The 15,902-nt window shown below is 34.2% G+C and overlaps 1 protein-coding gene across 3 annotated transcripts in view; it reads left to right on the forward strand.

The window, feature by feature from the left end:
- SEMA3D (semaphorin 3D) overlaps positions 1 to 15,902 on the forward strand; it is a 202,364-nt gene that overhangs the window by 70,865 nt on the left and 115,597 nt on the right. For all 3 annotated transcript variants that reach the window (XM_032873233.1, XM_032873235.1, XM_032873234.1), the window contains exon 2: positions 2,816 to 3,006. In XM_032873233.1, the coding sequence (XP_032729124.1) occupies positions 2,856 to 3,006 (151 nt within the window). In that variant the 5' untranslated portion in view covers positions 2,816 to 2,855. The remainder of the gene's footprint in view (positions 1 to 2,815; positions 3,007 to 15,902) is intronic.

Raw genomic sequence — 15,902 nt, forward strand, 5'->3', positions numbered from 1 at the left:
AGAGGAAGAGGATCCTCAAGCAGACTCCCTGCTGAGTGTGGAGCCCAATTTGAGGTTGGATCCCAGAACCCTGAGATCACAACCAGAGCTGAAATCAAGTAGGATGCTTAACTGACTGAGCCTCCCAGGTGCCACACTTAAATTAGTGTCTAAATTACCTTGATTATTCACATATGCAGTAATTTTCTAAATCAAAGAATTAAATATGCACAGATTACACACAAGACAGAATAGTTAGGTACTTCCTGTTGGTATCTTTGAAGATAATTAAATTATTATAATATAAATATATATATTTAAAATATATATAAAATATAATTTATTTAGCATTCATATTTAACATTTCATGAAACATAAAATTTGTTGTCTGTCCTTAAAATGCTTGTCATGTATAACAATAAATCAGTACATCCCTAAATTTATTTTAATTCATTTTCCCAGATTGATCCTAACTTCTGAGATTCAAAGTAACTAGATCCTTGATATGCATAGGCAATTACTAAAGAGTTGATCTTTCATAAGAAAGTTCACTCATATTACACATTTGTTTAAAACTAAACCATATAAACATAGAATATTTTAATAATAAATGATAAGAAAATTACTTAATTTTTTAAAGATGTTTTTATTATAGCTACAGCTATTACCAAGAAAGCACAGAAATTAGTTGGACAGAAGTTAAAGCAGGTACTATATCTGGAATCTTCCTGGGAAGTAAGAATAGCAAGATCCTTTCTGTGGGGTATATACAATGGAATACTATGCAGCCATCAAAAACCCCACTCTTGAAGTTTGCAATGACGTGGATGGAACTAGAGGATATTATGCTGAGCAAAATAAGTCAATCAGAGAAAGACAATTATCATATGATCTCTCTGATATGAGGAATTTGAGAGGCAGGGCAGGGGGTCATGGGGGTAGAGAGGGAAAAAAATGAACCAAGGTAGGATTGGGGAGAGAGATAAACCATAAGAGACTTTTAATCTCAGGAAACAAACTGAGGGTTGCTGGGGGGTGGGAGGGGAGGGATAGGTGGCTGGGTTATGGACACTGGGGAGGGTATGTGCTATGGTGAGTGCTGTGAAATGCGTAAGACTGATGATTCACAGACCTGTACCCCTGAAGCAAACAATACATTATATGTTAAAAAAAAAAAAAAATGACAGTGGTAACTTTGTGGAGAAAGAAGAGAAGTTGAAGACTGCAAGAGTTGAAGATCCCATGTTCTACCATACTGAAAAGCACCCAACGACTTAGGGGTTTAAGAAGCCAACTCTAGCTCAAGTCTTAACCACATATTTGTATCTACTTCTTATATGCCATGTGACCTTAGGAGAACTATTTAACTCTGTACCTCAGTTTCCTTGTCTGTAAAATGAGGTAAATAATTATCCATCCTTCATGGCTGTAGTAACATTATTAAAAGATAGACTGAAACATATTAAAACTTTAAGTTTTTTTATGCAAAAATTGATTCCAGTCATCTAGGGCCAAACTGGAAATGGTTAGCAAAGCTTTGCCTTCAGGAGTGAGGGACAGACTTGTGTGGGGAAAGTGCGGAAGCAAAAAAAGAATCAGCTATAGCCTAAGGTCTATTGGTTGTTTGCGATTGGTTATCCCTAATGCTTTGATTTCATGATTTTGATGCATTTATTGACTTAGATTTTCATTTGCTTAAGGAGGCCACGACCTCATCAGAGACACCTGAGTCTAATGGCCTCCTTTGTTTAGTTAATTTCACAGCATTAAATCATTTCATTTATGGAAAGCACTTTAAAGCAAAAAGTATCTGGTACATATAAATATTCGATGACTATTATTTGTAATTATAATTATCAGTCTTAGTTTGAAATATGTGTTTTAGTTTATTCCATGTCTTAACAAAGACAACTGGGGTGTCTGGGTGTCTCAGTCAGTTAGAAGCAGTCTGAAGTCCTAGAAGCTCAGGTCATGATCAAAAACAGAAAAAGACAACCAAGGCAGCTTATTTATAACAATCCTCTCTTTTATCAACCTTTTTATATTAGTTGTTTTTCTATTCAGTATTGCCCTGTGTGGAATAGTATATATGGTGTGGGTAAGATTGCATCATCCCAGTCCTAAAATTTGTGGTGGTGGCCCTGACCTAATCATTCCTATTTTTTCCAATTTTAAGTGAATTTTTATTTTTATTTTTTTTAAGATTTTATTTATTTATTTGAGAGACAGCACAATCAGCGGGGAGCAGCACAGGGAGAGGGAGAAGCCAGCTTTCAATGGAACAGGGAGCCTGACACGGGACTCAATCCAAGGACCCTGGGATTATGACCTGTGCAAAAGACAGATGCTTAATGGACTGAGTCACCCAGGTGCCTCTTAAGTAGACTTTTAAAACATCTTTATATCAGAAACAAGAAATGAACTCCCTGAAAATAACAGCTTTTATTTGTTTTTGCTTAGGGATCTTTTTTCCTTGGGAATGATATGGGGAAAGAATGGGCTTCTACTAGTATTCCTATATGAGTAAAGACCTCATCAAGTTAGAAAGAGTTGGATCCTTCTGCATTTATGTTAGAACAAACAGACAAACTTTAATGGAGGAAGAAATGTTAATCATCCTAAATAGTTGAAATTTAGTTATGTCTTGATCTCTGCATCTGAGTAAAGGCAGACCTAAATTTTATTATTTATTTCTGATTTATTTCTCTTGTAACAATTTGTAAGATCTAAACAAAAATTATTTTTTAAAAACTGTACACATTCAGAAAATTATAACTTAATAAGTCTAGGAAAATTTACAAACTGCTATATTAATAGCCATTTTCTTATTTTTTAGATTAAATTAACACCATTTGAAAGAGGTTATTGTTTTCATCATGACTGCTAATAAAAATGAGAGACCGAAGTTCAGAAGCCACGATTTTCACCTTTTCCATGCCTTGATGATACTAAGCATGACCATGCTATTTCTTCCAGTCATTGGAACTTCTAAGCAAAATATTCCACGACTCAAGCTGACTTACAAAGGTAAGTGTATAAATGTTCTTCAGATTGTCTTTTTGGTCACTGTGTTTCTTTTATTTAGAAATGCATACTGACTTCAGTGAAATGTTTATAGTATTGACATCAGTTAATAAAATTATTATTATAGAACACAAAGCCCAATTATTTTTTATTTTTGTGAGGAAAATGGTGCCAAAGGTGTTCGTGTACACTTTTCAGCTAATTATTTACAATAATCAACTACTGATTAGCATAATTAGGAGATTTTGGTCTGTAGGTTATAATCAGTTTTGTATTAAAACAAGTCAATCCCTAAAAATAGAAAAACATTAATTTCATATGGCTCATGCTAATTAGTTTATCTCTAGTTTGAGACAATTTATATTTAAACACAGTAAGATATCTTTAAAAAGTTTATCACAGTAAGATACCTTCAAGATCTCAAACATATGTGTATTTACTATTTTAAAAAGATCCTGTGAAAGGCTTGAAATATAGAGATGAAAAACTATTTAAGAAATGAAATCTGCTAAGGTAATTTTTTTAATGTTTAAATTAATATAAAAGCAATGTTTATGTGAGTTATATTTAGTCATCTTATGTATGTATATGTTTGTGTGTATACATAGACAGACAGATATTCACAGAGAAAGGGAGGGCATGTCAAATTTTATGCTTGAAGATATTTCTTTTCATGTGGTCTTTCATACTTCCAGTAATGAGAGGAATGTAGGGGACTTATACTCCTTTATTCTGAACTTAGGAGGAAAAAATTATGCCTGTGGTTTTAATATTCTCTAATCTTTAAGACAATTTACTTTGTGAAATCAGATGAAATATCAGTAATAAAACCTAACTTGATGTTGAATGGAAATGGAAATGGAATTAACATTATACCCATTATACATTTCATATGTTGACATTTGTTTGGAATTTATATCTCATGAATTAAAGAGTTAAGGTAATATATTATTTTTGAATTCTTAAATTTTTCTAGGATTTTTAAGACAGGTAAAAAAAGAAAAAAACAAAACAAAACAGAACTTTGCCTCCTAATGGGTGAGGGAGGATTAACAGGGAAGATATATGAGGAAAAACTTTCTGGGATTATTGCAATGTTCTCTATCCTGATAAGGAATTGTGATTACTCAATTATGTGGCTTTTTTCACAACCCATCATATGCACAAGTCAGATTTGTTCATTTGTCTGTATTCAAAATTCACCTTAAGAAAAGGAACAGAAAACAAATATTAAACTCCAAACAATGGAAAAAGAGAGAGAGAGAGAGAGAGAGAGAGAAAGAGAGATGCAGAAAGTTTGAAAATAAAGAGAGTGAAGGGGAAAAAAGGGGATGCTTTCTGGTTCCTATGATACGATGAATAACATTAGAACATTGCATTGATAATCTGTGAACAATGAAAAAGAAATCAGGCTTGCAAAAAACCTTTAATAGTTAACAGTCACTGGTGATTCATTATGAGCATTGGTATAAGGACTGTGTGTTGTCATTTCATCCTCACCAGCACCCGGTATGGTGGGGATTATTACCATCCCCGTCCCTTATGTGAGGATGTGGAGGTACTGAGAAACTGAGAAATTTGCCAGGGTCTTGACATAGTCATGACCCAGCCCCTGAGTCAGCCTCATGCTGCATGGAGCCCAGGTGCCTGATCCAGTTTCTTAGATCGTGGTCACTAGCGGTTCTTCACTGAGGCACTTACAGACGAGAGTAAACTGGAAAATTGATTTACAGCAGCACCATGCTCCTATTTGACTGATGGTATGATTTCCAGTTGTCAAAATTAACAGAGTTAAAAATTGAAGGACAGATACTCTATTTAAGATCACTGGGTGGCCAAAAGAGATCTACAGATTTGTGAGGTGTTGTGCCTTTTGATAAAGTATGGGAAAAAATAGATTGTCATTGCGACCATTTAGATCATAATCACAGTTTCATGTAAGTCGTTGTAAAATATTAGCCCAAATGTGGTAATTGATCATTGGAAAATAAATCAATCTCTACAGATAGAAAAACATCATTAATTAATTCCATGCAGCTGCTACTAGTTAGTTCATCTAGTTAGAGGTTTTTTTTTTTGGTTTTTTTTTAATGGATATGTTTTTGGACTTGGAATCAACCCTATATGTTCAAAATCTTGTTTTACTTATCTCTGTATCGACTGTTACTCCTCTCAGCGCCTAGTATAAAAGGGGAACTGGTCTAAGAGTTGGATTAAATGTAATGAGAACTACTCTTTTGATGGTTCTTACATTACACTTTCCAAGTGTTATATTTTTTAGGTTTTTCTCTACATTTAGGTAATTTACATGTCGAAGTCTGGTAAGCAGTAGCAAAGATTGAATGTAGGACAGGAATGACAGATATCTCCCAACCCACCCTCAAACACACACACACACAGGCCCCTACTAGCTCCCCATATGAATAACTACTGTTCATCTTTGCTAGGAGAAACATTCACAACCCATTCAGGGCACTCCTCTTTCCACTTTAAAGAATATGGCATCTTCTCTTTGGAAATCATCTGTTCTGCCTTACCATTTCCACATTTCCCATCCACTTCTAAGCATGTGAACAGCTTCCCTGTCTACCTTTTCTATACCATATCTGAGAGTTTTGGAGGCAAATAGGTCAAATCCCACTATTTTTAAGTGGGCTATTCCAGAATAAACAGTTATGACATACAAAATTCCTGCCAGTTTGGGGTTATGGTGACGGAAATTGCCTGTATACCACATTCCTGCTTCTGAGATAATGATCATAAGTCTCTCTTGGCATTTTCCTTCTCTTCTGAACCTGACTAATGAATTAAGATCAACCAGTACCACCCATTGCTTAGATAGCTTTGGGAGAGTCTAAAGTTTGTGCTTTGGGCATTAAAACACTGCCAGAATGTGAGGTTAGAAAAATCAGCTAAAGTGAAAAATTAATTTTGTTTTCAAAAATAACTTGTATGGTCACAGACTTAGCTTTGTCTTCTTTGCTTTCCGTGGCTTGTGCTTCCTTAGATGCTGACCAGAGATGCAGCCAGTATCAGTAGAGCTAGCTACTTGGAACAGCTGAAAGATTATTTTGAGGGATTTCTTAAAGGCCAAGAGAAAATGTAATAACCATTTTATCCAAAGAATGCTCTTTGATAAAGACTTAGCTTTGAACCTCTGAATCCACAGGAGCTTGTTTGATTCTATTGTTTTGTAAAGAGATTTCCCTTGAGTTGCATATTTTGAATTCTTGCACATTATGCTTACTAAATCTGTTTCTTAAATAACAAGTAAGGAACCTTGAAGATGAGGATGTTCTATATTTCTGGATTTCATGTTATAAGTTTATTATATATATTTTGTCCCACAAGGTGGGCTTCTCACAGTGATACGTATGTGTACAGTTTATACTTCAGGTGCAGTAAAATTAACTTTTGAAAGATGATGGATTTCAGTCCTGTCATAGTGTAAACATTCTGTATTTCACAATCACTATGAAGGAACTTTTTTGACTAAGGATATTTATACCCAGAAATCATTAGTATCTGTGATGTTATTTGTCTGGGAAACCAGTAAATGATGTAGGTAACACAGATGAGAGAGAAATGGACAAAAACTTTGAAATAGGAGAAGAAAAATGAAAATTAATTTACAAAGTCTCATTTTTTACGATGAATTGTAGGGTTTTTTTTTATACTTTTTTCTTTTTTGTATAGTCTCTTTAGCCTTTATTTTTCCTTTCCTAATTTTAGATTTTAGTACTAATTTACATGTGAATGTCTTATGATATATATTACACACATGTATATATATGATACATGTATATGCATGTATCTCATACAGTCTTTTTTCTTACCACATCCTTTTGAACCTGGCATAAAGAGAATTCAGCTATCAATTCCATTTGAAAATTTTTACCCTAAAACTCTTGCTATCTCAAAGAATCACAGTAAACCCACAAAACACCAGCTGGTCAACACTGAACTCCCAAGTATTAGACATGAGGAGGGAAACTAACCCACTTAGTAGATACCATATATTTACTCATTCTGCAAATATGTATGGTGCAATCACTATGTTTATTAGATCCAAGAAAAGTCGCTGTTCCCTTTGCATTTCTTTTTCAGATAAGGAGACAAAGAACAGGTAATCAAATAAATGAATATCATCTCAAATAATGGGAAGTGCAATGAAGGATATAAAACTAGAGAGTGACAGGCTCCAAGGACCCTCTTGGACTTTATTGTATCTGTTTTAGGATACCCTGAAAACCATTATTTTTGTACCTATTTTTTAGATAAGAAACTCTGAGACTCAGAGCCTGAAGGCCTTGCCCCCAAACAAGAAGTGTGTATTACATGGCAAAATTAAGTTGTGGTTTTTATCTCTGTAGTTCAAGGTCCAGGCTTTTGTTACCTGGTGTCCTTGAGGGAAACATTATTCAGGAATGCAGATATCAAGATACAAAAATATATATAAGTTTTCACCATTACTTTTTGGGCAATATGTTCTTCTCAGTAACTATCAAAGTATAAGTTTTTGATCCTCCAAAACTTAGACGTATTTTCATGGACAAGAAAAACTTAAAATCACCTTTAAAACTTTTTCTTCTATTGTTTAACTAAAACAATGTATTGAATAGAATGGTTCTTTGTTTTATTGGAATCTTCTGAGAAATGAGTGGATTAATCTGTATACTTTCCTTTTTTTATAAATTACTTTATTTAGCTATGAATGTAGCATGTGTCTCAGGAAGAGATTCATGGTTTTTTGACCCATGTAACTTATTTGATTTGACTAGTCTAACATTAATTCTATTATCTTGATTCAGCATGATTTAATAGTGAAGAAAGCCAAACTGCTTAAGTTTTAACTGTTCCTACTACTAGTTGTGAGATATCTGGATGTTTGTTTTCTGTTCTGCCCTTTTCTTATTCATAACACAGTAAGTGTTACAGCAAATCTAAATGCATTAATTTATTTAATTCCAATCAGGATATTGTTAAGGTGTGTTCACCCATGTAAAGCACTTCAAACAGTGTTTGGTATAGTAAGCATTTAATAAATGCTGTCAATTATTATTTTTTTGTGAAACGTTATTATCTTGCTCCATATGAATGGTTGCAGACCAAAGGTTTCCTTCTGGAAACAACTTTGAAAGATATTATGTAGATCCCTCTTGTTTACAACATATATTAAAATAGCTTCCACTTAGTCCCAAACCATTTTCTACTAGATTTGGTTTCCTTCAGTTAAGTACCACACAAAGATTGTAAATTTATTAAAGGTACTTTCCAGTATTTTTACTATTATGGCCTTCTAGTAGGTAATAAGCCCTTACAGTTAAAAAGATCATTGTTGGCCTTGATAAGAGTAATGTCGTTAATGGTTGGTAGCCCTCAGAGTGGGTTAAAATGAATCATAAAATCACTCAGGGGTTCAGACCACATGATGCAATCTAAAGTGGGCATTTTTTGTTGTCAAATTCATGGGAAAAGAAGCTGGCTTGCTCTGAATACCTCTCCCTGAGTATTTAGTGAACAAACATTATCAATCTTATCATAAGAATTCTCATGTAATACATGTATTTTTCTATAAAGCAAGTCATTGATGGTTTAATTTTGGGAGATGTGCCATATTTGAACAGAGTCACTTGTTTTCCCAGATGTATTTTCTCTAAATTGAGGCTGTTCAGTTGGGCTTCTGTAGTTTTAAGAGTTCAAGGATAATCTTAATGTGTATGTGATATTTAACTGTCAACAGTTAATAACAATAGTTTCTGAGTGCCCATTACATTTCTGGCCTTGTTCTGGCAGCAAATAGAAGAGGCCAAAATCCCTGTCATCATGTGGTTTATATGCTGATATGGAAAGTCAGACCATACATAAGTACATTGCTGAGCAAAATAGAAGATGAAAAATGCTATGGAGAGAAACGAATCAGGAAAGTTAGCTAGAGAATGGTGGGGGTGTGATAGTCAAGTATGGTGGTAAGGAAAAGATCTCACTGAGAGAGTGATGTTTTCACGAATACTTAAAGAAATTGCTGTTAAAATTATGGAGATACTTGGGAAAGCAATATTTTTTGACAAAAGGAACATCAAATGCAAAGATTATGAGGTGAAAATGTGTCTGCCATGTTTAAGGATCCTAAGGAAGACAGTATGGCTGAAAAACAGTGGATGGGGGAAAAAAGTTTGACTAAATCGGAGAGTTAATAGGAGGAAAAAAGGATTAGATCCTTCCACTGTTGTCATTGTTAAAATATTGGCTTTTAGTCTGAGTGTTATGGAAATCACACTGGGGAATTTTGGCACAGAGGTGACACAATCTGACTCATTGTTATCAGATCATTCTGGTTTCTGTGTTGTAAATACACCAAAAGGGAGAATTCAGGGAAATAGACATGTCATAATGATGCAGGTGAAAAATGATGGTCTTTGGGCCAGATCAGTTTCAATGAGGTAGGAGAAGAGGATGATATGTAGGTAGAGCCAACAGGATTTTTTGATGGATAGAATATGAAGTAAAAGAGGAGTCAAATCTGACTCCATCTTTTTTGTTTTGTTTTAACTTAAGGATGTAGATACCATTAATTGAAATAGCGACGACTATGAAAGAAGTAGATTTTGGGAGGGAAATCAAGTGGACATATTTGTTTGAGAAGACAAGACTACTAGATGTCTACGTGAGATGACAGGAAGGCATTTGAGTATATAATTGCTAGAGTTCATGGGACATATCATTGGGGATATGAATTTGGCAGTTAGCCTATAGAAAATTTTAAATCTATGAGACTCTAAAAGATAACTAAGAGACATAGAAGAATTTGAAGGATTGAGTTCTGGGAATCTCTCAAGCAAGGAAAGTAAAGAAAAGAATGATGAGCATCAAAGTGAACTGAAAAGAAGTGCCCATGTAGGAGAAAAATCAGTAGTTATAGGACACAGGAAGTCAATGAAGAAAGTAAAGGAAAAGGGATTATCAGCAGTGTCATATTCAGCTAATATGTCTTCAAAGATAAGGAGTAAAAATTAACATTAAATTCAATAAGAGTTCACTGTTGACCTTGATAAAGGCAGTGTCTTTGAGTGGGAAAGCCAAGGCAGTTAGGATGGATACTTTAAGAGCATTGGCTCAGGGACTGTGGACAATTATAGATAATTCTTTCAAGGATTTTTTCTGTAATGGAAACATGGGCAGTTGTAGCCAGAAGGAAAATAAAATCAAGAGATTTGGGGTTTTTTTGTGAACTAAATAACATCATAATTGTATTTTAGTTGAAATAATCTAGGAGAGAAATAATCCATGATTCAGAAGAGATGTGAGATAATCCATACCTTACTGAAGAAAACATTGATGAAATGCCATTCTTTTCTCTAAAACAGACTACTTTTATGTTTTTTTATTTTATTTTATTTTTTAAGTAGGCTTCCTGTCCAGCGTGGAGCCCAGTGTGGTGCTTGAACTCACAATGCTGAGATCAAGACTCTGATGCTTAATTGACTAAGCCACCTAGTAGCCCAGGCTACTTTTAGAACAAATGTTAATGAAACTGGCTTATTTTGCATAATGAACTATTATCTGGGTCATTGTCAGTATCAGCTATTGTTTAGATGGAAACAAAGGGCAAACAGATAGAAAACTGTTTAAGGAGGAATGTGTTCAGTTTGATACAGTGTTATAGGTTATAAGTAGTATATATGTTTATTGATTTGGATAGAAAACTCCAGGAACATGAAATAACAATCCCAAGGTCACATAAGAGATAATTAAAAAACAACAACAAAAACTGATCCCTGTCTTCTGCTTTTCAGTTCAATGGTATTTATACTACAGTTTGCCTGCATCCAAGCCTATTAATTAATAATAATTAAAATCTATTTAATACTGTATTTGAGCACTGTTCTAAACTTTGATTGTGGAGGTTCACAAAATGATGGAAGTTACACAGTAGTGTAAGGTACAACATAAGACGTAATATTTTCATAGAAGTATCACACAAAAAAGCATTCTTGGACTTAAGAAGATGTGTAAATATCGCTGAGGTCTGCAAAGGTCAGCAATGTCCTCCGAGCAGGGTAAAAGAGAGCTACATCCTGAGATACTTCGGGTGTGTCTTTGGCTATGTGTAAGCCTGGAAGGGACTTTAGGATGGTCATTGCTTAAGTAAAGGCAATTTTTTTCCGGGATTAAACCCAGTCAGCTCTTTTTTGGTTAAAAAAGTTCCTTTTAAACAGATGTTATATATGGTTGGTTTACTATTCCATGAATTATTAAGGAGATAAAATTTTGTATATGCCACTGCTTGTTTTAGGATTTTGCTTACCTAAAATTCAGCTCTAATTTTTTAGATCTTATTAAAGAAATTTTTACAATGAGATTCTTTCAGTACATGTGTAAAAATATAAATTCAAGGTCATTTTAAAATTTAATGTCTTTTCTTTTCACAGAAAATTTGATAAATTGCCTCTCTGCTTCTTAAGAAGTTGTAATATATATTTTGCATTTTTGTAAGAGTCCTTTAAACATGTTGATTTAATCCTATTAATTAAAAGGGGCATAAATTAGAACTAAGTGCTTTTTACTTCCAAAGAGAGATACTCACTCATAAAGAGGTTTGTTTGAAGCTACAGTGAGCCAGACACAATCAAGAAAATAAGATAAATATTTCAGTAATCCTAGTGGAATGATGAAGAGGAAGAAGCAATAGAACTTGTCTGTGGGTACATTCCGTAAAAATGTAAGTAGAGTTGTTTTGAAAAAGAATCTCGTTTTTCTAAATAAATGCTAAATCTTCAAATATAAAATATAGCTGTAGTGGTTGACGGGGCTTCACTTCAGGAGACCTTGATTTTAGCTGTTTCTCTGGCATGTACTGTTCATTAGAACAATGATTTGCTCTTTCTGAATCTAGTTTTTCTCATCTGGAAAATGGTGATAATCCTCTGGTTCTCCTTCAGGATCAAATTAAATAACAGAGGAAAAGCTCCTTGAGCTTTACAGAGCACAAAATGAATATCATGACAGGTTTCAAAGAGAGTCCAAACAATATATTACTGAATTAACTGAAGTAAAAATGGAAGGTCTTTACAATTGCAGTTACTTTTAGGCATCTCTGGTAGGATTTCTGCTGGTGCATGTAACAGGAAATTTGCTTAAAATTCAAGAATGAATCATTATTTGTCATTTTTGCATCTTTCTTCCAGGTTAATGCGTATGAAGTACACGTACTTCCCTTCTTTGTAAGAGAAAACTGAGGGGGAATAGTTCGCATAACATTGATTTAAACCAAGCAGGTCATTTATTACTTATAGCAATTAAGTTGGTTATAATTTAAGTTAGGCTAATTTAGAATAAATTAGGGATGTGCAGATTTGACCAAGGTAGAATTATAAAGGGGGAAAAAAAAATCTGGCCATCTTGCATAAACTAACACATGTCATGTTCCAAGTGTTTGCAAGAAACTCTAGTGTGGAGAAGAGGGAAGGGTCTAGCTCTTCTCTTCAGTGCAGTGGGTTCACTTTGCACTTTAGCTTTTCTGCTCCAGCTTTCGTTCAAGGATCCGTAGCATCAGCATAATCTGGGAGCTTGTTAGAAGTAAATAATCCTAGCCCCTCGCCCTCTTCTAAATGAGAAACAAGAATCCTAGCTGACTTGAAAGCATGTTAAATCCTAAGAAGCCCTGTTCTAGAGTGTTCTGTTTCAGACCTCCTTCTCTTTCCCCTCCCCTCACCCCCAAGCATTTGGAGATAACAACAGGAACCTTTAATGACTGCAAAGCATTAGAGCCACAGTTGGGTCTCCTAATGGTACATTAACCTCTCTAAATTATTAATAAGCCCATAAATTCTGATTTAGATGAAAGCTAGGTAAACCAACACACATGAGAATCACTAGTTTGAAAAATTGTTAAGTGTTTATTAGACTTCTTGTATGCAAGAAGTGGCCATAAATTACAGCATTGATTTAGACATTGTTCTTATCTGCAAGGGCTTCTACTTTTTTTTTTTTTTAAGGAACAAAGTAATCACGAATATATTAATGCCGTAAGATTAGGATAATTTTAAAATAAATGCCGTTGAAGAATTTTGAATAAGGTTGGGTATGAAATGGAACTTCGAACATTGGACAAAACTCAGACTTTATTTAATGAAGTATATATTGACATTGGAGGATTTTGGTTATGAATTGACCTAACTTAATTGTGATTTAGGAGGAAAAACAAAATAGACAACATCATGTGGTAGAGATTGGTGAAGGAGGAAGGCATAGACAAAGTTGTTTATGAGTCAGTTATAGTAATTTAGAGAAGGAGTAATAGGGATCTTGGCTTGACTGACAATAGGAATAAATATTTGAGGAGGAAGAATAAAAAATTTGCATGATCGAATCTGTAAGACTAAATTTAGCTGGATGTTGGTGGGAGGGAAGTGAAATAGACTTAGAAGCACCATTTATTTAAATACAGGAGAAAAGAGTAAGGGACCAAGGAAGGAGAACTAAAAACAAAAAAATGATCTGATTTTTTGAGCCTGGGAACTAAGTCATGTTGTTAATTCATCAAACTCAGTAAGATCAGTTGATTGGGGGAAAACGACAGTATCAAGCAGGTTATTGGAAATTCTGAACTGTGATTTGAGAGAGGCAGTGCAGTTTTAGGTATCTCATTCAAAGTCATCAGCAGAGTTCTAGCAATTTGTGAGACAAAAACTTATAGGAAACTATAAATGGAAAACATTATTTCATTGCTTATGCCTATGAACATGACTTGAAATTCAGGAAAACATTATTCAATGACTGTATTTTTAATATCTCTTTTGGAAGTCTGTGTGCATATTTTAATGCAAAGTCTCTGGACACCTCTACCAAGAATATCTTCCTTGAGCATGTGAATAGAGGACAATTTCTGGAGAAACCTAGAGAAAAATTCTACCAGGAATTAACCTCTGTTTGTTGGGAGTGAAAAACAAAACTAAAATTTTTTTGAATTAATGGAAATTAAATTTTAGATCTGATATCACACTGAGTACCCAGCATGATAAATGAAAAACAGCAACAAACAAACAAACAAAATCCAAGATGTAGTCACTGCAATTATTTTAAACTTCATAATAGCAAGAGTGAAGAGGTGATTCAAATAACTTCCAGAAACAATAAAGACATATTCAAAGGTTGGGGATACGATGGCATGAGACTTCTCAGTCATGACTTTGAAAGCTGGAACATCATGTTCATGTGCTTCAGATCACTGAGAATAAATGCTATTCAACCCAGAATTCTGTAGTTAGCCCACCTATTGTAATAATTAGAGGGATTTTCACCCATGGAAAGTTTCAAAAATTTAAGTCTCAGTCACCCTTTCTTAAGAAGGTTCTGGAGATGTGCTCACCAAAATTAAGAAGATAAACCAAAGAGGAAGACACAGGATCTAGGGAAGGTGGGATTCATAATAAGAGAGAGGTGGAAGGAAGTTTGAAAAAGCTGTCCATTAGGGGAGAGAACAGACCATCCAATCTGTGGGGAGAAGAAAGGGCCCAGTTGAGATGTCTCCAGGAGAAAAACAAAAAAACGATCTGACAGAATTTCATATGAAAATTTTATGGAGGCACTTTTCAGAAAGTGTGGAAAGATTTAATCATGATTTTGGGTTACCTGGGTGGCTCAGTCATTAAGCGTCTGCCTTCAGCTCAGGTCATGATCCCAGGGTCCTGGGATTGAGCCCCACATGGGGCCCCCTGCTCAGAGGTGGGAAGCCTGCTTCTTCTTCTCTCACTCCCCTGCTTGTGTTCCCTCTCTTGCTGTCTCTATCAATTAAATAAATAAAATCTTAAGAAAAAAAAAAAGACTTGATCATGATTTTAAAACTAAGCATATGTCATAACTAGGAAATTATTAATAAAAGCAGCAGGTTTTTTTCAAGGAAGAAAGTATAATGTTTTCCTGAAAATTACTTTTCTCAGTAGGAAAGAATATTTACATTTTGAAAATAATGGAGTCACTGAATACAGCGTTCATAAAAATGGGTGTGCTATTACTACATTAGGATCTTGATTGGAGGGAAAGAGTTGGCATCAGAAATTTAGATTGTCAACTTCTGTAAATGGGAATTCACTGAAAATGTCTGTAAATACTGTTTTAAAAGATAGTAGTATATTCATATTATTTAGAAATATATAAAGGAATAGAAAGTAAACTACTAAATGTTTTATTATGGGGACTAGATTGGAGGTGGACAGAGGAGAAGACAGATGGCTTACATATGCCTTTTAATGTTACTTTTTGGTATGCCTATACTTAATTTTGATGAATATAATTAATTTTAAAAAGTAATGTTGTTATAAAATATTGTCCTTTTTAAAAGTTATTCTCACAGCTCTTTGCTCTGTACATTCATTTGTCATGATCTTAGCTAAAGGAATTATTTGTTCCTATTGTGTTTGTCTTGCTATTTAGAATCCGTACTAGGTGGTTTTTAAGGTATGCCCCTCTGATTTTATAAAAATTAAATTTACATACTTGATTGAAAACCAATCCAAATTCATTTGGGACATGGTGTCTTGATTTTAAACATTCCTTAAAATTTGAAAATTGAGAAAATCTCAAGACCATGAAGGGAGTTAAGAAAATAATTGTCAAACTAGAATCAGTCTTCCCGAAATTATCCTGTCAACTACTTCGACTACTTCTGACCTTGTTTTTCTGGAAATGTACTAGGTACTTAAAATGTTAGCCTTCTTTTACAGGTCAGTGGGAAAAATTATCATAGCAAAGCTTTTGAGATTTTAAAAGGACTTATAATCATAAATTATGAATCTCACGTGTGATGGATTATATAAAGCATCTGCTGTTGAAAGCTAGCCAAATAAGAATAAGCCTGTGATTTAAAAGAATGGATGTCGATGGAAATGTGACAATGT

This window comes from Lontra canadensis, unplaced genomic scaffold (genome assembly GCF_010015895.1).
Source record: "Lontra canadensis isolate GAN:19392208 unplaced genomic scaffold, GSC_riverotter_1.0 scaffold48, whole genome shotgun sequence".
Classification (NCBI taxonomy): domain Eukaryota; kingdom Metazoa; phylum Chordata; class Mammalia; order Carnivora; family Mustelidae; genus Lontra; species Lontra canadensis.